Below are 26,958 nucleotides of genomic sequence, written 5' to 3' on the forward strand. Positions count from 1 at the left end.
AGGGCAATTTGAATGAACAGTCAAACAAGAGCAGTGTATTTTGAAGCTTTTAACTTTCGACCTTGCCCCCTATTTTTAGCTCCTGCACGTTCTGAAAAATCATTACAACTGGGTGTCATTTTAAAATGAAACAACCATATTTGTTAGTGATACTAAACCAAGCAATGATTATGCCATGACAAGATTGATACAGTCAATCATACTTGAGTTTCCAAACTTTTTTAAAGCAATTATACAGTATATGTAAATATATATATACAGAAATCTGAAGCTCTGTTTCATTTTGTGCGCATAATTTTGAGTAATTAGGTATGGTTACTGGCGGGTATTGATGCGTGCAACAGTTTCAAATGTCAAACATTGCTATGAAATCAATACGTCAAGTGTATACCAATTAATGCACTTTGAAATGTTTATGCTCGCGTTTTTCCGTCGACGTGGGCATACACACGCATTAAATAAAATGATTTGGAAATTATAAACATCAAAGATTTGTCAATGTAATATTGTATTAGATATCTCTTATCACGCCAGAGGGCTAATCCCCATTGTACCAAGCCCGAAATCCCCCCAGTGCCAGCTTTATTTTGAGCTAATCTGATTAACGCGAAGGTTCTATGAATAGCGCATGCGAAATACACAGCACAGTCCAATGAGCATGAACAATAACTGCTATGACGAATGCGTGCAAAGGCGCACATGGCAGTGAAACAGTGGTTTGCTTGCATGTACAAAGCACTATATAGGTAGCGTGCATGCAGCCTTATGGCAGGCTATGAGATATGTAGGATCATTGACACGCGGAAAACTTCAAGTTTAAAATCTCTTGAAATATGCCCAAAGTGGATTTAAGACCATCAAGAACATTTTGAAATTGTCTGCGCCTCATTTTGCTTACGCAAACATCACCTTGTTATGTTACCATTTTCCATGTCAGCAGTATGGTTGAAGCTAGATATTTTCAAATAATTAACAAATTAATCCCAGGTGGCGTACAATTCTCTGATTGTGTTGATAGTGTTGCAGTGCCGAAAAATAAATAGCTATATCTTTGTGCCAATTTTCATGTACACCTTGCTAGTTTCATAGAGTATTATACATGTTATTAACAATAATGCTTAGTCTTAGTAAGCCCTACAAAATTTGCCGTCAGATCACTTTAGATTTAAATGATGACTAGCAAGATATGATACTAATACTACCAATACTAAGCTGCTGTGGAGTTTAAAAAGTAATTTAATATGCCTAACCCGGCACATAAATTCATAAGACGCCAATATGTATGCTATCTTCTAGCACAGTTCTGATATTGAAATCCAAAATTCTGGATATTTCTTGATTCTGTATCTTTAATTTGATAATGTCTTTGATACCAAATGATGTATGAATCTATTGTTTCTGCAATGGTGATAATACTCGTACATATTCTAAAGAATGGTAGACAGTGATGATAATTCCACCTCCAACTTGGCATAAGCTCTGCAGAAGGGTATCAAGTGCGCCACCGACGCGGGATCCACAAAGTCCGATTCTAAAATTGGAAAGAAACATTCAAGATAGCCACGATGATTCAAAGCACTTATACAAAAATGGCGCCAATTTTCTGTGAAAAAAACATTTGAAGACGTTAGCATTATATTCGTATCGTTTTATACTAACTCATCTTTTAACGCTTGACAAAAGGTGCGATTTGGTGTTTATTCAGGGGGTCTGACATCCTCTTCCGATGAAAAATTATGAGGAGTTTTTTATTACAGTTGTATACGCTCCTTCGAAAATGTTTAATTAAGTGCATTGGCTAACTGGGGTGAAATATATATATATATATATATATATTTTTTTTTTTTTTTGGGGGGGGGGGGGAGGGGGGGGGGGGTAAGAGTGGGGAGTGGGTGTCTCTCCCCAGGGACTTAACTTAAATACGGTCAGCCTGGTTGATTTTTACATCGATTTATATAGTCTTAGCAACGTTAAGTGATCAAATTTTCAGTGTTTGCTTCGGTGACTATTTCGGGTCAGGTATGCAGAAAACAAAGACAAAATATTTTATGTAACATAAAAAAAAAAACATACGTTTGATGACAACCCCAACGTGAAAAATCCATAAATCAAACCCAACACAACATTCCTTAACAGTTGAATTAATCGGAAAGGGTAACTACTTTTTAATGTTAAGAAATGGTTTTCATCATTTTGCTCGCAAATCGAATGATAATGATAATGTCAATGTAATAATAATAATGACAATAATAACTATTTATGACAATACCACTCGGACCCTCTTGTATATCGCTCATGTCCGTCACGCTATGACGCTCCTGGCGAATCAACATCTCCCTGTTTTTCCATTGTCTTCCCGAATTTCCATTGTCTGAAAATCGTCCGTAAGGCGTTCGTAGCAGTTCGTAATGGCATTTTTACCGAGGCTTTATTCACTAACCTTATTTCCTTAATGGTGGTGATCTCCAGACATTTCTCCACGATGGCGATCAGCGCTTTCTCGTTCATGTCCACCCGACACAGTTCCAGCACCTCAAGATGAGGAAGATATCCAACCCTATTAGCAAGCTCTTGACCAGTTTCGAAGGAAACTACCCCTGAACCAGCATATCCATCTACGGTGAGTTCTTTCCATGCGACCTCAACTGTAGTGAGTTCTTTCCGTGCGTCCTCAAGTGATTTCGCGGCCGCCACGATTCCTCGCGCTATAGCACCCACAACCCCATCGCGCTCGTTGTAACCCATGCCCACGTTAACAGTTGTGGCGCTGGGAACGAAGCCCAAAGCCTTGGAGTAGGACATGGTATCAGCCATGAGGTCGATACTGAAATGCCTGACGGAAAAAACTGGGGGGATTGTCGATGGAAACGATGCCCAAATAATCAGTACTTCCTTGAGGTGGTCCAGGTGTTCCAGCATAGTTTGTGTAGCAGTCAAAGACAAGTAAAAACTTCTGATACTCAGTTTGGTGATCTGTTCATGATTGAGACATAAAGCACTGGCATAAACATACGTCCTACGCATTGCGTATATAAACAAGAGTATACCCAACTTTGGTAGATTATCTTTTAAAAGTTAAAAACTTTTTGACCTTGAATTCAATTAACTTTTAAAGATACTATGTCCCTCTTGCAACCAACATCAAATTCTGTAGAACTTTACAGGAATTATGAATATGTCATGTATGTCCTATCTGTCAAATTTAAACATTAGCTTTCAAGTTGTCGTGTGGAATCGTGCAATGGACTAGTAAGCAAAAAATATATCTTAAATATCATGAGACAAGAAGTTAGTAGGCTGTTTAAAATAATTTAAGATATTCGTGCGGATTGAAACAAACGTGAAAGCCTAGATACATTGATCACTTTAAACAATGAAGCACTGAAGCATGAAGCAGGATTTAGAATTTAAAGGAATTAAAGACCAAGATAACATGTATGGATATTTCCTGACCCATATTGGAGCATCAGCCTGTTACAAAGATATTGTGACGACACTTTAAAACAAAACATCTGGTGCTCAGTCATCCGGGCGGACAAAATAATGAATAATGTATTATTAAAATCAGGATTGCACCCAACTTAAATTGTGTTGGTTAACATTGCAACCGAAAGAAAGTAAATCCGTCCCGTTGATTGGGTTGTGAATATTTTAAGTTTATAATATTATGAACGAGAGCTCTAGAGTTATGAAAGAACAGAGATACAATCGTGTTAAAACAGTATGCGTGCATTCTCGCTTATTACAATTATTTTCCAACTTTCAACGCATGAATAACCAAAGCAATTGCACGGTCCTAATATTTTATTTTAGTAGATAAGATCACTTTGACCATTCAAATCTCCACGTCAAATTTCAATTGGACCAAAAAAGTGAAACATGGTGTATAAGCTTAACGTACATTCCCAGCTTTATTGAGGAAAACGTCTTTGACAGACGTTTTCTATAACGAACAATAATGTAGGATTCACTGAATAATTTAATTGATTAGATGTTGATAATGGTTGTGTATACCTTTTTGTATGTAGGCCTATCCTATGTTCACTACTTTAGGAAAAAGGTGATAATGCCTACAAACCTTTTGGTTCTCATACTACATACCTTTGACGTTTCTGGAAACTTCGTCAAGCCCGTAATAGCATGCTGTGAAGTCCTTTGAAGATAAAGAGTCTGGTCTTCGAAGCACTCCTTCATACAGTCTACTATTCCCTGGTCATCTACATTGCCTTGGCGTTCCGCCAGGAGGTTAAGCATGATTCGATGGAGTTTACTGTTTCCTTTACGTTTCCATTGTTTAAGTACATGTTCCATAATCATCAGACACGACTCAGTTGATGATCCGCAAGCGAATCGCAGGAGCGTTTCATATTCCATACTTTGCTCCTTCGTGGTAATCGTGTTGTCAAGAAAAGCCTGCAGTATCTCGGGCTCAGAGGCCAGGTACGCACCAGCACATTGCGAAAGGGCCAGTTCATGGTAGAATTGGTACGAGATACGTGACGTGTCACCATGTGCTGATATATCATTTAACAGTACTGTTTTCTTGGATATCAAGCCAAGGTCGCATGCTTTCCTCAGAGCCTGGATGATAGGTGGTTCTCTGCAATCTTCACTTGGAAGACTTGCAACTTTATTGTTCTGTTTCATATTTTCCAAGGCAACTTTCCCCAGAAAACGTGTAGTTTCAAAGAGTTCCGTAACCTGTATGTTCCGTGAAATTGTACGTTCGTGTAGAAATCTGGATAGAGCGTACATGTTGAACTTGTTGAATAGCTCTGTCAGAGAACCCACACTAGCCATTCTGTCAGCTTCCCAAAGAGCACAAACCACCATGCAGAAAAATGGAATTGAAATGATATTGCGTAATAGCATATCATACTTCAAATTATCTTGGAGACTCTTCACCTCCCTGCTATGAGAAAAGTATCGCCCAATGTAATCTTTGGAACCCAGGTCGCTAAAACCTTCAATCTGGACACTCAAATACATGCGGGACATTTCTGTAGAAGCAAAGAAGTCCTCGAGATTGTTTCTAGTTGTCACAATAACGAGACAGTCGGGGTACTTCTCTCCGCGCAAGATTTGCGCGATATTGTTCATGGCACCTTCATCTTCGACCCTGAATTGACTTTCGTCTAGTCCATCGAATAAGATGGCACAATTCCTCTGATTAGCCTCGATATATTCCTCAATATTTTGTCCAGTGTATTTATGACCTTTGAGAAGCTGACTCGCGATAGTATTTCCTACTGCATTCTCACTCAGGATGCCCATATTTAGGGAAAACAGGGTAGAAACACCCCATTTTCTAAGGCTTGACACTCTTGATTCCTTTGCCCAATCTAGAACCAGCTTGTTCAAGACTGTAGATTTGCCGCTTCCGGCTGCGCCTACGCAAATTATTCTTTTTGGCTTTGTGTCATTGTTCTCGACGAAAATACTATCAATGGATTCGAGCTGTTTTCGTACGACACCTCCGTCAACCGGATTAAGTTTATTCATGCTGATGACAGGGCTAACATATTGGTCCTCAAAAGGTCTGGTGTCGTTATCATTCCAGGGCCTGATATGAATCTTGCTATTGTGTAATACGTAACGCTCTCGCAGTTGCCTCTGCATTGTTTCTATACGGAAAATTAAAACAAAGTGGTTCAAGGCTTAGCCACACAGAGGATTTCTTATGTTGGGGATTGGGGCAAAATGCAATGAATTATTGATAGTTTATAGCATTTTCTCTGTTTTTTTGTGTATTTTGGGGGCGGCGACGTATTAACCTAGCCCCCGATGCGTACATTCATGATTCAGTGGCTAAACAATGGCCTCGTTACTATGAGGCCCCACTATCAAAACCGTTTCGATGTGCTTTATTAGTGCCTTTTTGTGAGGCATGAATCCTCATTACTGTCAGTTATGACTTAATGACGTAGGTCCCCTAGTTGAGCATAATAGCACATACATGCTTTAGCAGTCACGCAAAACAAACACTCATACATTATTATTCAATAAAATCTGAGAATTTATTCTATTATCTAGATCTCATTTAGGAATAAATCATTGTCATAATCATTCTATAAATTGGGTGAAAATAATAATTCCACCCTTATCACCAACAGTGTACTATATTATAAAATGAATGGAGTTCGTTGATTGGTTAAATTACCGCACTTGATTATTTCTAAATCACCCAAAGTCACTTCGCTATCGCGAACCATGATTTTAACTAACGCACTCACATCCGTGAGTATAATGTGCATTTGTATTATCATATTTAAGAGTGTTATAATTTACAATAACGTTACTTTTCCGTTTATGCCATATCACCTTAGGAATATACTAATAATGCAATTTTCTATTCTAACAATAATCACCAAATTTTATTTCTATGCTTTGCACCTGGATTGGATTCTTAATTTTGTTCATGATATTAAAAAAGGAAATACCTTCTATTTGTGGGTCTGGACGTAGCGGCATGGATTCCGGGTCGTCTTTTTCTGTAGGGAAACAAAGTTTTAGAGGAATACAGCTCGAGATATTTTCAATTGAATCTATTTTCCTTAGGGGCGCCCTACATGTTGTATCTTATTCCTTGCAAACGGCATTGAAAGTAAAACATGATGCGATATTTAAAGGTAACATTCCTTTTCACTATTATTTGTCTATAGTATAACATAATTCGCAATAACTGTACAATTATTTCGCGCTGTGCGATCTTACAGTATGAAAACGCTTCAAGAGATTTCTCTTTAATGTATTCCATTGTATAGCATTGTTTGTTGGGTACTCGTGGAAGTTTAAGTACTTCACTTAATATGTGTTGGTCTTTTGATAAGTTGTTTCTTTCAGATTTATTACGTGATGATCAATGGTTCACCAACTACATCGTAACAGCTTAGGATATCTCTGCAGGTTTCAAGCTTCGTCGCCATATTAAATGACAATATAGTCATAGCAAAATTTGAAAATAGGGCTCCATAAAAAAATGAAAAATTATCATTCGTTTTTGCAATGGGGTATTTTCTTTTCGTTGAAATACCGATGACGATGAGTGTTCATAACTCAACCCAGTGATTACGAGCCATATGTATATAAACATACCTTGATTTCTCCGTTGTTTCCTCCGACTCCATAATATGATGACAACACAAGTCGCAGCCAATATAAGAATGCCAACGATAACTGGTACAACTACATTGGATTAAAGAATATAATCAGCGAATTTAACTTCTCGTCGTCCTCTTTTCTATGCATGGTGAGCGTTCAAACAACAATTATTTTGTTCGTATGTTGTATATCCTGCTTATATTCAGTCACATGCAATGTTAAATCAATCTGAAATTAAACTCAATGTCTGATATTCAACGTTTGCATTTTTGTAACGGGGGAGCTAATCACAATTATACAATTATGACGTATATCCTAATGGCCCGGTCCCACTGGCCGATGGACACAACACGTATGCATAAAGGACACAGCGGACGAGCAAAATTTCGCGGGTGGCTCCATCCGTTTTCATCCGCTCCAGAAATGGACAAAATTTGCGAAAATTTGCGAAAACAGAACGGAAAATAACGGACGTGGGTAGTATGTAGCGGGGATGTTAAACGGATGTTCATCGGGAGCCTAGCGAATGAAAGCGGATGGAAGTGGATGACAGCTTTGAAAACGTTATATACGAGATGCATACGCTTACATCCTTTCTATTTCCATGCTACTAACGATGTATAGACGTTCCGTGTACCTTATCTTTCCTCCCTCTTTCCGTTTTCAGCTGCAGCGGATGTGAGTTGCGAGGATGCCCAGAGGATACAGCGGACGTTTAACGGATGATAACGGACATAGAACGTTTGTTGCTCGTATTTGTCGCGGATTTACATCGTACACGGCGGAAGTTCATCCGTTCTAAAAGTTGTGTGCAGCTCAAAACTTTTTGCGCGGATGAAATCACAATGGACGGATGCTCGATGGATAGAGCGTATGAAACACGTATGCAATGAGTACACAACGGATGCATAGCGTTTTCCAACGGATGGCAAGATTTTGTTACGCTTTACATCCTCTTTGCATCCGTAAGTGCAGTGGGACCGGGCCTTTAGCAAATGATTGGTTGAGGGCGGACTTGTGACAAAACATCATTTTTTTTTCCTATCGAAAAAAAATGCTAACCATCCGTCATTAGCATTTCTTCCTGATTGGTCGGTTATTTGTCTGGATCAAAATTTGCTGGTCGACCCAGGACCTAAAGAAATTGGTATGAGTGCGATTTCCCAAATCAAAATGAAACTATTCCCGCTCTCCTTTTTCTTAAAGCACATGATACACATGATCCTGAACTAGGATACATCAAAAATCGGGACCTTAAAAACAGTCCAAACACCATCGGCTAGTTCCTTGATGTTGGAAACATTCAGAGGTACCTTGTGTGGATAATATTTACTGATACCCAAGATTATAGCAGTTGTATACGATCTATCAACTTTCGAATACCGTTCGAACGAAAAGACAACAAAGATAATTCGTGGGAAATTCTTACCAACTGTGACTACAACCCCACTCGAACTCGTAGACAAAGTGGTTTGATATAGGGATGTTGTCATGGCAACAGACGATTCTAGCAAAGTCACGGTGACGGTCATTGTTCGTTGGGCTTGCGATCCTGGGATATCAGAAGCGACACAAACATAGGGGCTTTCGCTGGGTTCAGCGACAGTGGAGATTGATTTGTTTTTCGTCCCGTCCATATTTGCATATTCTGTGATATTTGTTGCACCCATCTTTTTGGATTCGTATAAGAAGAAGAGATCGATGTCTGGAAAGTAGCTTGATGCTGAGCAGGTGATGGTGATTCTATTAGAGGTTGAAAGGCTACAGGTTTGTTCAGCATAGCTGGGAAGTATTCCTCGACATTCATCGATAAGGGGAAAGGGTTCCACCGGAGGAGCTAAACAATGAAATTGACTTATCATGTGACGCATACAGCTATATCCTTAAATTTCAGCTTTTAAATTGAATACATTAAACAAATATACCATGAGCTGAGAGGCTCTAGTTGAAATTATGGATCGAGGAGGCAGGAATAGCACTATTATTTGAGGGGCGTAGCCCCGAAGAAAATAGTCAAATTATGTTATGTTTACCAATCGATGAACAGGATTTCATTGATCAAAAATAGTGCTATTTCTGTCGCCGAGGAATCCATATTTTCACTAGTGGCTTGAAAAAGTGCATTTTATATTTGTTTTATATTTTTAAAAACCAACCTTCATACAAAAATATTAATAATAATGTGAACTGTCACTGAAGTAATGTAGTACAGGTGCTATGGCTGGTGAGAGCACCGCAGGCGGACAAACTGCGACCGCGACCGATAGCACATTGATCTAGATCGATCGCATATATATGACGTCATCCATGGTATAGTGCCATGGTATAGTGCACTATAACATGGGTGACGTCACGGTTACATTATAGCAATGTTATGTTGGGTCAAATGATGCTATGTTGACCAATCGATGAACAGGAGTTCATTGATCAAAAATATAATAATATCTATATTAATATAATAATACAATTAAATGAAATAGTATAGTAAATATAAAAGCAATATTTGTTCATTCTTCATGATTTAAAACAAATATGCATTCTAAAACTGTTAAGATAAATATAAAGGTAGTATAATTTTATAGCTCGAAGATAGTTATTAAATGATGTTCGTCAGGGTTAGTTCTCAGTCATACTGTAACAAATAAAACATAATTTTATACTCACAAAAAACGTTTACTTCTGTGAAGTTGTAGATCAAGATCCCTTTGTAATTCATAACTCTGCAGGTATATGTTCCTTGATCTGAAACTGTAATGTTTCTGATGATGAGAGAGAATTCATCGGTCATATAGCAAGATCCTTCAAGAACGCATGGCCCGGAAGTGAATCCCCCTTCCACCCACTTGATCAGGTTTGGTGGCTTCGTGGACTCACCTCCTATCTTCCAGTTAACGACAGATGGCGTTCCATAGAATTGGCATTTCAGAACAAGCTCATCTCCTTTCTCCGCAGTTTTGTGTAAATCGGTATAAACAAGGCCATCTGGTACATCGCAATTCACATCTGAATTAAACAAGAAAGAAATATTGACATAAAGACTGTGGTTTATTTAATTCGTGACGTTAAACTGTTAGTCCATACAGTAATAAAACTAGCATACTTACAAAAAGAGCACATGGGTGGTCTACCTTGACTGCAAAGTATTTGCAACCGCACTGATGTGAAGCAGTCTAATATAAGCAAGTTTGCCTCGTAGTTCATTTGTTCAATCTACGTATATTTCCGCTAATATTTTACAATAATGAAAGATTTTAACGATTTAAAAAAATTAGTTTGCCATGATAATTTGTTTTTCTCTAATATTATTTAGCAATCCCTGATTATGTCAGGGTGTTAGAGCAGATGATGGTAATTATGCCACTGACTTTCGAGATTTGATTTTCTGTTTTTGTAATATCTGAAACTGTAAAACTTCTGATAATGAGAGAGAAGTCAACGCCGATTATAGCAGGACCTGTCACTAACAAATATTGTTACCAAATATTGTTAAATGCGTCATGTTATTAAGCATAACAGGAAAAAAATACCTTGATATTCATTTATAATCTACAGCTAGATACACTTTGATCTATATTATTGTAATTACGAAGCTATAAACCCATTTTCTCTTTGGGCACGTTAATTGGGATTGCTTGTTCTCACATTCACAATTCCTTGGAACCTTTCCTTGCTCAGAAGATTTGTGGATATACAGGGTCATTCGTATCTTATTTTAAAACTCAGGGAACTATTGATACTTGGGAATCAAAACCGAGGGTCATTTCCATGGTTTGAAGAAGTTGATTTGAACGTGAAGGGATGAGTACATTTCTTGGCCTCGCTACCAAAACCCCAGTGATAATAGCAACTCCCTTCGCGCTCGACGGTCTTGCTTTTGATGCGATATTTGCGCTTTAATACATGTCTTGCATTTTCAGGAAAAGAGTAGGGTGTAAATGAAAAGAAGAAAAAGAAGACGACGAGGAAGAAAACAGATTGGAGATAGGATGACAATTAGATGGAGAATTTGTCTCGTTTATTTTTACGGCTAAATCAGCGATTTTCCCGATCTCCATTGAGTCCCGAGTCGATGCTAAGATGAGCTTAACATTTATTTTGTGGGCAACCTCTGGAGAAATTGCTGTTTCAGAATGTTCTCCCTCAAACTTCTCCGTCCAGAGCAGTTTTCATCTTGCAAAGTAACCGGGAGGGTTTGCGATCTCTCAACTCTTCATACATTAGCACCCGATGAAGGAGTTTTTTTTGCTCAGAAGCGGAGGTCCCCTGTATCAATTGTGCTTTCAGTTTAACGTAGGGCTATTCTTGAGGAAGAGAGATCAGTAAGTCCCGAATTTCTTGGCCATATTCCGGCTGCAAGGAGGCGACGACGTTGACAAACTTTATTTTCTGTTGGGTGATGCCTCAGGTCATGAATTGTGCCTGAACTTGGGCAATCCAAATAGTAGGATCATTGTGCTAGAAAGGAGGAAGTTTTAGTTGAACATTGGAGACAGATGAAGGGCTAGCAGAAGTTGAAGAAGTTGACATATGAAGGAAAGTGAGACAATAATTGAAACAGTTTTGATGAAGGGTGTCTGTCACTCAGCACGTTGGTAGCGTTTAGATCACGTCGAGTCACCAGTGAAACGATGCTCTGCAAATGCGAAGGCGGATGAAGCAAAAACATTGACAGCAACGACTAGTAGAACATAATGCTGAAAATGTATGGGCACAGACCAAGATTTAAACATAATATATCGAGAGAACTGTTGTGCCCAGTTGAGCTTACTGACTATATAACCGGACACTAACCATGACAGTAATCACTTCTAACCAAAGATTCCATATTGGAACGCCTACATTGCCGTTTTAGATTTATTTGTTGTGCCCAGTTGAAGTTTCTGATTAAATAACTGGACATAAACTATGACAGTTATCAATTCTGACCAAAGATTTAATATTGGAAAGCCTGCCTTGCTTTTTTGTATCTGTCTTTATACACAATTGTGAAACTGTAACTATTTTAGATGAACAATATGGAATAGACAAATCAAGCAAATTATGATTCTTTTGGCGGGACACCATTCACTAAGAACATAAATGAAAGAGAGAATAAAGCCAACAGAAATCAAGAGGGTTGTTTTAACCCCGGCCCCCCCCCCCCACTCAGAGGTCGGAATGACCGCATGCGTGTTGCCAAAATGTCCGGTAAAGGGGTACTTTTCGTGCGACAAAGTCCGGCCCGAGAATTGTAAAAAAAGGGGTGTATTTGACTTTTCACCCGGAGATTTCTTTAAAAAGGGGGTGTTTTTCTTTTTTTCTCTCATCTCTTTGGACTCCTGAAAAATTATTCCGAATTTGGGGGTACATTGAGCATTTTTCCTGATTTAGGGGGGTCTCCAAGGCAGGAAAAGCCTGCGAAAAGCCCGCGAAAGGGGGGTTCGGAAATGTTGGCAGTCCTCAGATAGGGGGTGCTTTCAAAAAGAGGGTACGAGCATATGCGTACCCTAAATAGCACTGAGTGGGGGGGGGGGGGGGGGGGGGTGGGGCCGGGGTTTTAACATACATGTTATGATTTTATGGATAGATAATATAACCCAGGTAAAATGACATTATATCAGTTCATAACAATTCATCAATATTTATACCACAAAATACCTATTGTTGAAGCCATGCCCATTGTCTATCATGTTTTAACTTCGTAGACTCAAAATTGACAAGAATATTATTTCCATACGATAAACAGAACTGACTAAATGTTAATGCATGGCTGGGATGTATGTGCATGTGTGTGGTGTTCGTGTGGTGTTCGTGTGTATGTAACTAGGGTTAACTAATGTATGTCAGTATGTTTATGTGTGCATTTTAACCATTAATATAACCATACAATTAGTTTTTATCCAAATACTACATCCCATAAAAAAGAAGAATATTTAAGTATACACATCGTCGCATTTGCCCGTATGGCAGCCATATTGGATTTGATCATTGTAACCGCGGCAAATGAGACCTTAAATCTATGACAGAACATTCTAACCAGATTCTCTGACCACGAAAAACCCATAAATATATTAACTTTTATCATCCTATCACACTTGATCTTTAGCTCAGATGGCGGCTATTTTGGATTTGACCAATATGACAGCCCCAATGAGACCTCACTATGGTAACATAACACGATAATCAGATTCTCCGACCCTGAGAACCCCATATATATATATAAAGACTGTCATCATACTAGCCCTTTTTCTTTTGAAGCTTCACTTCTTTAGCTCAGATGGCGGCGATTTTGGATTTGCTAAATATGGCGGTTTCTTGGCATTTTGGGCTGTTACAATGATCATATCCAATATGGCTGCCATACGGGCAAATGGGACGATGTGTATACTTAAATTTTCTTCTCGTTTGTGGCCTTTTTTGGCGCCCGGCAACAATCGTAATAGTATAGTATGAGCCACCTTTGGGCAAAATTTGGTGCTTTTAGAAAAATCTGCACCAAAATATTCCTAACAGCTCCGACTAAAATAAAGCAATTGATAAAAAGTGAGGACATGACGACACAAACTGAAAACAATATTGGCAATTTGTGTTGTGATTCTCATTGTTCCATAGTTTTTACATACTTTTTCAAAAATTCATAACTTTCTTATTATATATCTGATTTTGCTCAAACTTTGTTTGATTGGTTTGTCTGATTTTTCTGCTTTCATTGAAAATAACTTGTTTGTTTTAATAGTGGACTTGCCCTTTAAGTTTAAGAAATCACACTTAAAAACATAACATTTACAAGGGTTATGAACAATTCTGTTGTTAACTGTGAACGATATGTACATCTGATAAAAGCTGATAAGCTGAGCCTTTTCATTGTAATATTACTAACAACCAGAGTAAGAAGTCTTTTTAGACGGCAAATGAATATCCATCCATGGCCCAGAAAGGGTTTTAGGTCTGTGACAAACTGGAGACCAAGCGATATTTCTGATATACTTTGCACACGCGTTTGATAGAGAGGCTTTGACCAGCAGAATAGCTCATATATAAAAAGTAGGCCTATGATTCCCAATGAATATAACTGTTATAATTAAGTATGTGTACGAACAGTAGATTGCCCGTGGTTGGTCAGATTTACTTGTACTTGATTTATAAACTAATGCCATGTCGTTATTGTAATTTATGCTTAAACTCTTTGAGCGTTTGCCAGTAAACCCCCTGTGTGTTGCATTAATTTGCAGCATGTATGCATAGCACGTAGTGTGATTTGTGTACAGATGCGAACGAAAAGCAGGGCCGACGGTGCACTGGGTCGAAAAGAACGCATAAAGAGTTAAAATCTCGACATTTCGGACAGTTATGGAAAAAAATTACCCACCTGAAATGAAGCAAAGAAACGGAACAGAGAAGAACAGTATCTGGATAAACAGAGGCGCTCTTGGATTCGCCATCTTAATAGTTGCTGGTCTTAGATGTCTGTCATGTCGAACTTAAGCAAATAGTGATTGATAAGTGATTGATAATAGTGATTACACGCAATCCGTATACCTGGTACAAAGGTTTCGCCTGTGTACATTGAATATTAATAATTAATTTTCTTATAACGTGTTCAAGCCACTACACTTATTTTTTATTTTCGTTAAACTTGTAAACCGATGATTCCGGCGATGAAGTGTTCAGATCCAGGAATCTCAGGCAGGGAGGTGAAAAGTCTAACAATTCTATGACAAGGCATTTCCTCCCCATTCCCAATGAAAACAACATGTAAATAAACACAAATTAAAAAAAGAGAGACCCCCCCCTGCATTTTCAGTTGGCTCTGGGGATGCTAATTTCCCGCATTGGGGGCGGGGGGGGGGGGGGAGTACATATTGTTCCTGTATACTTCATGCGCAATTAATATATGCCACAACAAAATTGGCCTTAGGAACGTTCACCACTTGGGGACCGCTTCCGACAGTACACCAGTTTGTAATTAAGGGCACAATTTTGTACTGGGATACGGATGCCGATGTCTTTTGCCCAACTCCTAACATTCAGTCTCTATTCCCAATTACTGCAAAAGCGAATTTTCATTTTTTTAATTCCTTGTGATTAAACTATATATAATAATGAATTTACAAATACCAGCTAATTTCAACAAGACAATCACTCCAGTGTGCTAGTAAGATATAGGTCTCACAAGCGACACTTTTAGGTTTGCACTTACTCCACCCCATAACGTCATCAAATCAGGCCTCAATATTGTTGAGAAACTTGCGATCAAACATGTTTAAGATAAGATTTTCCAATTAGCCGTTCTTCTAAACACAACTTTTTAAAGTGATAAACTAAACGATATTGTTTTGTTTTTCATTGACTAAGCTTGAAAAGGGTGAATACTGATTTTTTTCTTTCGGTTTTCCCCTTTAAAACATCTATTTTTTCCTATATCAGGACGCAAATTTTAAGATTCAGAATAAAAACATGCGAGGGGGCGAAGCGACAGAGTTTTAGAGCATTCTGCATTTTTAACCCACATCATTTCATATCTAATGCCACTTACCCGGCACATTGTGGCGAACATAATCGTAAATATAACCATATCCTTTTCTTTTCTCACTCATTTTTTTTTTCCATTTAGCTTTTTGTTTTGCCCCTCTCTCTTTTTGCATTAGTGTCGCTCCTCCAAGTGCCGCCAGGGGCATATGTCCCCTCTGCCCCTCCCCCTTAGATACCCTATTGATACTATCCGAACTTTTGCATTTGCCTCCGTTTTTTAAAAAAGATAGAGAGAAAGAGAGAGAGAGAGAAAGAGAGGGAGGGAGAGATAGAGAGAGAGAGATAATAGTTAAATCTAGCGTAATAAATTCAACATGAAACCATATCGTTGATTTATTTATTGCACCTGCATAGACACTTGAACTTGACACCCACGTGATCGCGGGTAATAAGTGTCAATGATTAACTTTATTTGCTCACATCATTCACTGCTAGATCGCAAGTTAAAATATGAACCCTACGAACAAATTCATGAAAGGGCGTTTGAATTGCATTGTTTATCTAAAGTGCTTTAAAGAAGACAATTTGTATTAGATACCCGGTATAAAGGCATCAAACAAAATACTACTTTTCTTGCCACGTTGGGTTCATTCATCTTGTAAAGGAGCCTAAAGAACACCCTCGAAAAGTTAAACTATTATACTAAGCAGAATGAGACGAGAATTCGTCTTGGAATTCTGTATTCCATACTCTAAGCACGTATTTTTCAGCGGTAAGTTCATATTGATACTTTGCTGGTTCAATCACGAGTAGAATATTGAATGAAACAGATCAGTGCAAATTTGAGCAAAATCCGACGAAAAATAAGAAACTTGTAAATTTGAAGGACTAATAATCGATCGAAAGCAAAGTGGCAACTCCATGACGAACCTTTTGCCCCTCTCCCACTTGCTTTTGTATTGAAATTGTCATAAACTTCCATTTTCTTAGTTAGATAAGGTATATTTATGTAATGAGTTGTGTAAAATGAAATGTGCAAATTCGGCATACATGTGTAAATAGTTTTTGTCGCTTGCACGCGCCTCGTATCTGGCTTGCTTCGCTCGCCAGAATTTACGGACTCCCACCAGCGACAGGGTCATCGACAAGACGCTAGGCTATTTGAAGTCTTGATACGGCCAGGGAGGGGGGGGGGGGCATTATGCCCCTCCCCCCCCCCCCCCCCCAAGATCTTGGCCGTGAAACGGCCGATCGCCTCAAAAATGTGCACGCATGTCAAGTGAAGTGTATAGAATACTATGGTAAATATATTTTTATTAAAAAAAATCACTTATTTGCATATTCATGGTAATTTATGCAATTAAGGTCATCAAATTCACCCTTTTACCCATTAATCATATATTCTATATATTTAAGCATTCTTTTTACTACAGTACATGTATTCTTAAGATAATTTGAAACAACAATACGACAACAGAAATTGGAAGAGCTAGGTTATTCCTTATGTTATTTTGATGTTGTTTTGGTAATTTGATATGTATTTCAATGTTTTTTTCTACTTTTTTTGTAAATATATATTTTTTTTTTTCTAACTACAATTTAACTATTTTGACTCCCAAAACAAACACCTAAACTTTAAACAAAACCAAATAACCAATATTTCATCTCTTTTTAGTAAAAAAATGACATTTCCATATGTTTTGTACACAAATCACGAAAATGAGCGATTATCGGGCTGACATGCAAAGACAAAAGATCACGTGACCTTGTAAACTTCACCCCCGATTTTCATTTTTTTTTTTTTAAAGATGTGCAAGACTCGAAAGAAAAAAGTCAGCGAGCAGCGGGGTGCTATCGGTATGCGTTCAAGAACAATCAGTAAAATCGCGGAGGGGGGGGGGGGGGGGCATAATGCCCCCCGGTCTTATTAGGGTTAAACAGAACTGGCCAGGGCTCCAATATAATCGAAGCTTGATTGCCTTCTGAGCCCGGAGAATCAAATACATGTACAAGCAAAACACATAATTCAGGGGTTCCTGGTGATGCAAAAGTTTAGCAGCGAGAGGACATTACACTGTACTTATAAATCACATCATAGAAAGTCATCTTTGTCAAGTCAGGAGAGAAAATATTGTTAAGTTAACGTATATCTAAGACTTTTGTCCTTTATTAAACGCTACTTTAAAGGCATCGTTTAACAATTTTAAATCTGACATGCACGGCTCCACGAACTACCAGTGTCTGTGATATGGTGTAATATTGAAGCCCTAAAAACAAAATTGCGCTTCAAAATGATCAAGAAGTGCCTCAAAAAGTAAAAATCTTTAAGTGACCGGTTTTACCATACTCGTTTTTGCCAATAGACTGTACTGTTATGAAAACCGTTTGGCAAACGCAAAATTTGGTTTCGATTTCCAATCATAAATATCTTGATAACCATAAAGGCGATCGGCTTGTAAAAGTCACGGAGTTACTGTCAGACGTAAATGTTTATAATTATCATTGCAGCATAAGCTAAATCCAGGATTTTGTTTCAGAATCTGAGACAAAGTTACCGGATCCCTCTAAACCAAAGCCTAAACCCAGCGTCGGATTTAAAGAGGAATTCCAATCTGATATAGTAATAATATCCAGTTAGTTTTAATAGAAACATGAAGATAAGAGAAAGTGGTCAGTTAAGGTTTGAAGAAAGTTATTAAATTGGCCACTCTTTGACATATCTTGCGAACTCCGCTCCAATTTGCCCTAAACTAAAAAGACAACAACAAAAAATCACTTAGGAAATGTTCAATCATACATGCACCCTACATTTGCAATGATTACAAATATGTTTTCATATAACCAGGCGCGGATCCAGGATTTTCCAATAGGGGGGGGGGGGGGCGGAAATTAAAAAAATTGCGCAGACCGTTTTTCAACTCAACATACCAATACTGACAAGGTCATATTAGAAGCACCATACCGGTATTTTTTGTTTACATTTTCATCGGGGGGGGGGGGGGGCTGAAGCCTCTTGCCCGAAAAAGTAATTTTCTGGTTTCACAATTTGGCTAGTGAGCGAAGCGAGCGAGCAAAAATTTGGGGATAATATGTATTTTGTGAAAGTGTTATTTATTACCAAAATATACGAGAAAAGAAATAACAAATTCATATTCGGGCAGCTCGCTGTTCCCCTCCTACCCCCCCCCCCCCCATTACGCGCGAATCGCAGAAGCTTTGTTTCGTGAAATTATTAGAGAAAGAAGAGGATTCGTTGCACCATTCTCGACTCCTAATCCTTGTCTGAATTTAGTTCCTCCTCCCCCCTCCCGCGCGAAGCGCGGAAGTTCTGACCTTTCATTAATTGATATTAGAGAAAGAAGACGATTTGTTGTACCATTCTCGACTCTTATTCCTTGTCTGAATTCAGTTTTCCCCCTCCCGCGTGAAGCGCTGAAGCATTGACCTTTCATAGTTTAATGAAATTATTAGAGAAAGAAGATAATTCGTTGTTCCATTCTCGACTCCTAATCCTTGTCTGAATTTAATTCCTCCCCCCCCCCTCCCGCGCGAAGCACGGAAGTTTTGACCTTTCATTAATTGATATTAGAGAAAGAAGACGATTTGTTGAACCATTCTCGACTCTTATTCCTTGTCTAAATCCAGTTTTTCCCCTCCCGCGCGAAGCGCTGAAGCATTGACCTTTCATAGTTTAATGAAATTCTTAGAGAAAGAAGATAATTCGTTGTTCCATTCTCGACCCTCAATCCTTCTCTGAATTCAGATTCCCCCCCTCCAGCGCGAAGCGCGGAAGCTTTGACGTTTTATTAAATTATTAGAGAAAGAAGACGATTCGTTGTTCCGTTCTGAGTTGTTAATCATTGTCTGAATTCAGTTTCCCCCCTCCGCGCGAAGCGCGGAAGCTTTGACGTTTCATTAAATTATTAGAGAAAGAGTACCGTTCTGAACTCTTAATCCTTGCCTGAATTTAGTTTCCCTCTACAGTGCAAAGCGCAGAAGCTTAACGTTTCATTAAATTATTAGAGAAAGAAGAGGATTCGTTGTTCCATTCTCTACTCTAAATCCTTGTCTGAATTCAGTTTTCCTCGTCCCGCGCGTAGCGCGTAAGCTTCTTACGCTTCATTAAATTATGAGAGAAAGAAGATGTTTCGTTATCCTATTCTCGATTCTTAGTCCTTGTTTGAATTCATTTTCCCCCTTCCGCGCGTGGCGCGGAAGCTTTGAACTTTCATAGTTTAATGAAATTATTAGAGAAAGATGATAATTCGTTGTTCCATTCCCGACTCTTAATCCTTCTCTGAATTTAGTTTCCCCCTCCAGCGCAAAGCGCAGAAGCTTAACGTTTCATTAAGTTATTGATGATGATGATTTGTTGTACCGTTTTAGACTTGTCAAAAATGTTTCTTTGTCTGTTCCTTTTTTCGTCCTATGTCCTCTTACTGCCCCTACCGCCCCTAGCTACGCATGCTTTAAAGGGAAAATGAAACAATCATGATTGTGATAGCATACAATTAGGTCAGTAGAAATGAAAGGGGAAAAAAGATATATTTATACACCAACCATGAAATAATCGCGACCGGGAGCGTCATATCTTAGTTTTGTATTATCGGGCGAGGGCCGGGGCGTAGCGACCAAGCGAGATTTTGCAATGTAGAATGCTGAAATTATGCATTCTAGTAAAATCCTTTAGTCCAATATGTACGTTCTTTCCGCTACATGTATATTTCTTTCTAGCTATATATCTAAATTTCCGGGAGACGTGTCCCTCTATCGGGCCCAGGATCGCCGCCGCTGTCCGTTATCACTACCAACATGAGTTCAAATATAAGCATAAGCGAGTTGGTATGAGCTGAATCCAAATGAAGGGCAAAATAAGAGTTGTGAAGCGGCCCTACCGTTAATTTAAATATTGACTGTTTAGTATATAGCTTCTATTTGAAAGACATCCAAAATATTGTGCCCTTTTCAATTTTTTCAAAAAGCAGGGGCTGTTTATAACGTTTAACTTTGAATCCGTGGCTCGAGATTTTATGCGGCCGGCCCGGCCCCCTCTATGCAATAACGTTTCCCAAGCCTTCTGGAATGACCCCAAATCTCCCGATTACAGTTTTTCCCTTATTCGTCGTTACTGTCACTTAGCGCCATTTTCTTGTCTTTCCCCCTTTCTCACCCTACTTTTCTCTTCCCCCCCCCTCCCCCCACCCACTCAGTGTTATCTAGGGTATGCGCATGTATGTTCCCTTTCTTAGTTTGAAAGCACCCCTTTATCTTCGGTGTGTAAAGTCAGTGCGGGACGGATTTGTGTGTATTACGGGCCGGACTTTGTTGCGTGAAAAGTAACCCTTTATCGGAAATTTTGGGAACACAAAATCGGTCCCTCCGACCCCGGAGTGGGAGTGAGGTGGGGGGGGGGGGGGAATCTTCTTCTTCTTTTTATTTCTCTTTCTCTCTCTCATCTTTCTTTTCTCTTCTCTTTTTTCTTTTCTCTTCTCCTTTCTTTTCTCTTCTCCTTTCTTTTTCTCTTCTCCTTTTTTCTTCTCTTCTCCTTTCTTTTTTTTCTCTTTTTTTTGCGCCGCCAATAGGGAGGGCCGCGGCCGTTTCGGCCCCCCTGGATTCGCCACTGATATAACCCCTGTATGAAACAAATCTATTCCGTCACCAATAACTGAGCAAATGGAATAGTTTATGTACAAAGCAAAGTGGAGAGGAGCTTGCAAGAAATGCTACACTGTTGAAAATTTGTTTGGCACTGATGATAGCTTCGAAAATTTATAAGTTCTATTTTAATCGGGTGTTGGTCAAACTTTCACTAATTTTTTTCTTCTCATTTTCCTGATTCTATTAAAACCAATTTAATATCACAAAGAACTTCCCCTTTAAATTTCGGTAGAATACGGGCCGATATCATTAAGTGTGTGTGTGTTTGTGTGCGTCCGGGGGGGGGGAAGGATCTTTTGTGATGAGAAAATGTAAATTGAGAGATCTAAATATTACAAACTTTCAAAATCATCTTCACAATTTTACCCCTGAATCATGTGAAGCAAGCTAGTTTATTAAATATCAATATGACATAGTGGTTTGAAGTGCTACGCTGATTATGTGATTACGGCCTTTAATCACAACTTATTCTCTTATAGGATTCGTTCCCAGACCACTCAACAAAACGTGATGAAAATGTCATCTGAGAGAAGGAACAAACTGCGCTTCTTGCATCCATCGATAACACTAGTCGTGCGATCAATATGTTGGTTCACCTTTATGGTTACACGTGTTTATAGTGGGAACTACTTCCCCCTGTTTATTGATTGACGGGTTTTATTGAAGACAATTCCAACTGAATTGACTTAGATAACAACTGAATAATTCACACTCCTTGTAAATATGATGTGTTTCGAGTTTTGTGTAACTCAAGAATGAAAGGTGGACCGGCTGAATAAGGGCCTTTGCTAAATACGTGTAGACGCAATCTTTGATATGTCACATTATCAACAAACATAAAAAAGGGAACAAATAATTGTTTCTACACGTTAAATTCTGAGGTGCATTGCCCTACGTGTTATCACCAGGGCTAAAATTATTTTTTTTGTCCACGGGGGCTCTTCCCAAAAAAGAGCCCCCGTGAGCCTAAAAGCATGCTACTGCCCCCTCAATAGCATGGACCCATGCTACTTTACTGTGTATATTAACATACATTATGTGTAGAGGCAAATTGGCATAGAATCGCGCTTCTTTCCAGCTGAAAGGATTATTGCATACACACAAATGAAATAGGATATGTATTGAAAGCCCCTCATCTCGTGCATGCACGCTTTGCAACTTGGGAGCGAAGTCCACCTCTTCAGTTTTCGCGATGTTTCTCTCATTAAGTTGGCACATCGCCCAGTACACAAATTAATTATACATCGCCCATGCATTTCACGCGATATGATTATATCTACAACATTAATTTTAAAATGATGTGGACATTATTACATGTATATCATTCAAAAACATGTTTATGACACTGACGACATATTGCGCTCACTCACCATAATGCACACTGACATTAAAAACAAGGGTATGCAAAACGGAACTGATTTAATTTTGAATCATAGATTCAAACTAACAGGAATATATGATTAAATCTAATTGATGACAAATTCTTCATTTAATAGGTTTATGTATTGAGTGGGACCATTTTAATTTAAGAAAAAAAGAAGAAAGGGAAAAGAGGAAGAAAGAGATCACTTAACTTAAAACTCTACAACTTCTGTTTCCAAGAATTCACCGAATTTTTAACACATGTTTGTATGGAAAGGAAAATTTAGTTTTAACACTTTTAACCGTTAGAGAAGAGGTCAACCTATATTTGAGATATGGTATAGTTTAATTCGGGTCAAAACTATAACATATACACAGATCAAAATAACAAGCTTGTTATCAATTCACCCTGTACCATGAAGTAGTTATGTCTTCTGTCACATGGTAACTCAAATAATTGCACTTACACAAATGCTATTTACCATACAGCAATAACCTCACTTTATTCTGGGTTTAAAACACATACACCATTCCCTGCTAAAGCAAAGTCAATAAGTTCTGACATTTCAACAATAAAATATAAACAAGGCCCAAATAAAAATTCATCAAAACTTAATCTCTAGGGTTACACTTCACATAACATCGAAATCAGATTATCAACTGAAGACTTGCAAGTCTAAGCACTTCTACTTCTCCTCTACTCCTTCGACTCTCTGCAAATTGGTCCTGTAATTGACCAATTTTCCCTCACACTTCTCTAGCACCCCTATGCATGTGTCAAACATAATTCAATTCTTTGAGATTAGGTCCTGAACTACTCTAGCAATATCCCCTATCAATTCAAGTCGCATCCTTTGCCATTTTAACATGTACAGACCTGAGGAAGGTACATATCTCAATATTAAAAAACTGTACCTTCTGAGAACAACCTTTTTTCAACCCGAAAAACTCTGCTCCAGAGTGTCTTTAAGACATATTTCACATGACACTCGTTAAACTATGTTCAAGTCAGTCAATTGATGGCTATCAAAACACTCATTTGGATGTATTCCGAATTATTCGTACGACTTATTCTAAATATTCAATGTGACATCTTTTAATTTTTAACTTTCTTGTCCATATCTCCATTCACCTTGTCTTAGTCAAATTGCCCTTAATTAAGCATTCAAAGTATTAACTTATACCTTGCACCAATATTCAATACATATAAATCGAGGGAAACACACATGTAAAATTAATGTCCTGCCAAAATAAAGTATGTCCGCGACTATGCTCATATGGCAAACACGATCCACCATATCAGAATGCAACATATGATAGCAATGCTTTTCACAGCAACAGTCGTTTATTTATTTAATGTCAATTCAATCCGCCTTAACGCTTAATATACTCTCAGAACTACGTGCTCTTTTCGAACTCCTCATGGATAGACCAATCTCCCAGGGAATCTAGGGTACACAAGTAGCATGATTTTCTCTGCAAGTTAAACGAAATCCTGTCTTAAAATGTTCGGTAATTCAACGTTCAAATTCTGGTCAGGCTGGCGGAAACGTGAAAAAATGTGCGTGTATGGGACATTGGCCAAACGGTGAGATTTCATTCTCACCATCAGTAAGAATTACTTTCTTATATCAGTGTATAACAGGTAATGTTTACAATTCAAGAAGATAGTGTGGAGTTCGGAAAGGAGAATAATACGTTAGTGTTCGGAGGAACTGGCAATAGTTACTATTTTTTCCTCGGAGTCAGTCCCTCCTCAGATAAATAATTACATTTCAAGAAGAAAGTGTGGAGTCAGGAAAGGAGAATGATTTGTTTGATATAACTTCAATTTTGACACTTAATACATTATAGTACGAATCATTAAAAAACTTAATAACAAAGTCTTAAACTAAAAAACAATGTATAGACAATGTTTACCATAATACACTGTTAGTGGATCGAGAATCCACTAGTAAAACGATTTTGAGTGTCAAGTCTGTTTTGAAGTATTTTGAGTCTTTTCAAAGTCATGGAATCCACTTTTATCTATACAGTGTTACAATAATAGAAGTGAGGTTGAAATAATTGCTCTGTATAAAATAGCTGCTGTCTATGTATGGTCTTACTTTTCTCAGTATACTCAAGTTTAGAATTGAGGATACGTCCTTGTTAATCATGTTCGGCATATCCGTGTCTTTCGATGAAACATGCAACAAGTATGACGAGGACAAAGTGACACTTTTTGATTTGTATAGTTTTCGGAAGATAGTACATGTAAAGTATAAAGAACAACGGCCCTTAAATACTTCACCTGTGCAGTTTAAAAGTGTACAATTGATTCACACGATACATTAGCACTTATAATTGCTGTTAAAGATTTTACTAAAACAGAATCTTTGACCCAGCATGCTGAAGATAATAGTTAATATAAAATTCGGTGGAGCCAAACGAGTATAGTATAGGCCTACGTCAAGTATAAGCTTACAGGGTGCTGCATTTTGTAAATTTTACAATAATAACAGTTGGGAAGTCAAGTGTAATACCAAATACTAGTTGAAAAGATTATAACTGTACAAAGGCATACATTTTTTCTTCTTCTGTGGCGGGTAAAGTATTTGCGGACAATGTCTAAATTACTTCAGTGTGTTGTCCGCAACTATTGACGGCTGGTGCGCAGTAGTTTTGATCTCTTGTGATCTCCTCAAGCACACCTGCTTAATAACATCCTCTTTATTTATTCTGTTTAAGTTTTTTATTTATATCTAACCAGAAGAGAAATCCATATAACAAAGGTTGGCCTTTTAGGTGGCTCTAATAAGCATCACAATTATACACAGTGACAAGGATAAAATACAATCAACGTAATATAAATAGAGAAAATAAAGTATTACACATTTAGAACAAAGTCAATGAACTTGTACACAGTCTTAGGGATTTTATCTGTTCTAGTGTCAAGTTTATCATGGCATGTGCAACTCGTTTTGCAGCACTTTTTTCTATTAGTGTAATAGGGCCCATATCAAGTTACTTTGTAATGATTTATTGTTCTATTTGGAGTAGATACAGATGGTAATTATGCAATAAATACCATAAACTACAATTTGAATAGTACTAATTTTGATTAAATTCCTAGAAATAATAATAATAACAGTGATAATAATAGTTTCATTTGTACAGCCAACACATCCTTCCTACGTTACACTATTACTATAATTACTATGTCTTTAAACAAGCTGCCCTTGATAAAACCTTCAATTACTTACCTTGCGTACATGTAGTGATAATGTAACACAAGTATTGCTAATTATATGACCATAGTTTACATTTTCCCATACAATAAGCTCAAATTTAATCCTATTACGTTAATTAATATACACAAGACTATATTAATGTTATAACTTCCGGAGCCTATTACTTACAAACATCCGCTGTCTTTAGGCTCCATCATTTCTCCCTTTATTTAACTTTCATTTAGTCGCATGTATTATTCTCGTCGTTTGTATAAAACAAAAATGTAACATGCCAAATGTAATAATGTATTATACAACATTTGAAATATGAAATAAACTGAAACTGAAGCTGAAACTGAAACATTCCACCATCAAGACCAGGCCTCGGTATTTAATACATATGAATTGAGGGTAACAAACATGTATATTCATGTCATGCCAGAGTACATTATGGCAGCGACTGAGTCTCAAATCTCGAACTAAATGATCCTAGGGAATCTAGGGTACTGGAGTAGCATGATTTCCTCTGCAAGTTCGACAAATCCTGCCTTGAAAAGTTCGTTGTTCTCATGTTTTCGAAAACTGAATTCGTTCTGTACTATTCCTTGCAGTGTAGGAATTTTGTCAAAGCGTTTCACACAATTCCTCACCCACTCCACGACGGTCGTTATTGTAGTGGTTCGATCCCCCTGACCTTCCGTTTCATGTAGTCCTAGGTGTTCATATAGTCTGTGCAGTTGATCGTCCTCGAGACTGTTGCAAATGTGTATTCCTACTGCTAGACTCATTTTCATCATTTGGTACAAACCTATTAAGAGAAAGAAAACACTTAAATTACTCACCTCAGACGGTTATCACGTTTAAAACCAGATTTAAAATACTTTATACAGAGCGTCCTAGAGAAAGTGCCCTTTCATAAACTTGAATTGAATTGAACTGGTTGATTGAATACAAACATACATTCAAAATAGAAAGCAAAGGCTAAAGCAAATTGAATACACACATGATAAATACCCATGCATTACAAATTGGCTAGATACAATACAGTAATATACACAATGGGAATAACATTGCATGAAAACTCAACAAGGAACTGGGAGATAATAAGAAGAACAATTACTAAATAAAGCTTGGAATAGAAGAAGAGGGAGAAATTTAGGAGAAGAAATGGGAA

The 26,958-nt window shown here is 37.9% G+C and overlaps 2 protein-coding genes across 2 annotated transcripts in view; both read right to left on the reverse strand.

Moving 5' to 3' along the window:
• Positions 1-1,156: 1,156 nt before the first annotated feature.
• Positions 1,157-2,945, reverse strand: LOC105438792. Its single transcript, XM_030978990.1, has 2 exons — positions 2,441-2,945; positions 1,157-1,531 (listed from the first exon to the last, which is right to left on the reverse strand). The coding sequence occupies exons 1-2, from the start codon at positions 2,917-2,919 to the stop codon at positions 1,390-1,392; spliced, it is 621 nt and encodes a 206-aa protein (XP_030834850.1). The 5' UTR covers positions 2,920-2,945; the 3' UTR covers positions 1,157-1,389.
• Positions 2,946-5,651: 2,706 nt separating this feature from the next.
• The window catches only part of LOC105438791, a 35,741-nt gene continuing 14,434 nt past the window's right edge, over positions 5,652-26,958 (reverse strand). The window contains exons 11-15 of the mRNA XM_030978769.1: positions 9,766-10,104; positions 8,531-8,938; positions 7,096-7,185; positions 6,441-6,491; positions 5,652-5,677 (exon numbers count right to left, since the gene is read on the reverse strand). Coding sequence (XP_030834629.1) covers positions 5,652-5,677; positions 6,441-6,491; positions 7,096-7,185; positions 8,531-8,938; positions 9,766-10,104 — 914 coding nt within the window. The remainder of the gene's footprint in view (positions 5,678-6,440; positions 6,492-7,095; positions 7,186-8,530; positions 8,939-9,765; positions 10,105-26,958) is intronic.

This window comes from Strongylocentrotus purpuratus, unplaced genomic scaffold (genome assembly GCF_000002235.5).
Source record: "Strongylocentrotus purpuratus isolate Spur 01 unplaced genomic scaffold, Spur_5.0 spur5_scaffold_1, whole genome shotgun sequence".
Classification (NCBI taxonomy): Eukaryota; Metazoa; Echinodermata; class Echinoidea; order Camarodonta; family Strongylocentrotidae; genus Strongylocentrotus; species Strongylocentrotus purpuratus.

Excerpts from the sequence above, each read along its gene's own strand:
- LOC105438792 (XM_030978990.1), bottom strand. The coding sequence starts at position 2,919 with ATGCTGGAACACCTGGACCACCTCAAGGAAGTACTGATTATTTGGGCA. Across the intron at positions 1,532-2,440 it reads ACCACCATTAAGGAAATAAG|AATCGGACTTTGTGGATCCC; the intron begins GTTAGTGAATAA and ends TTCCAATTTTAG.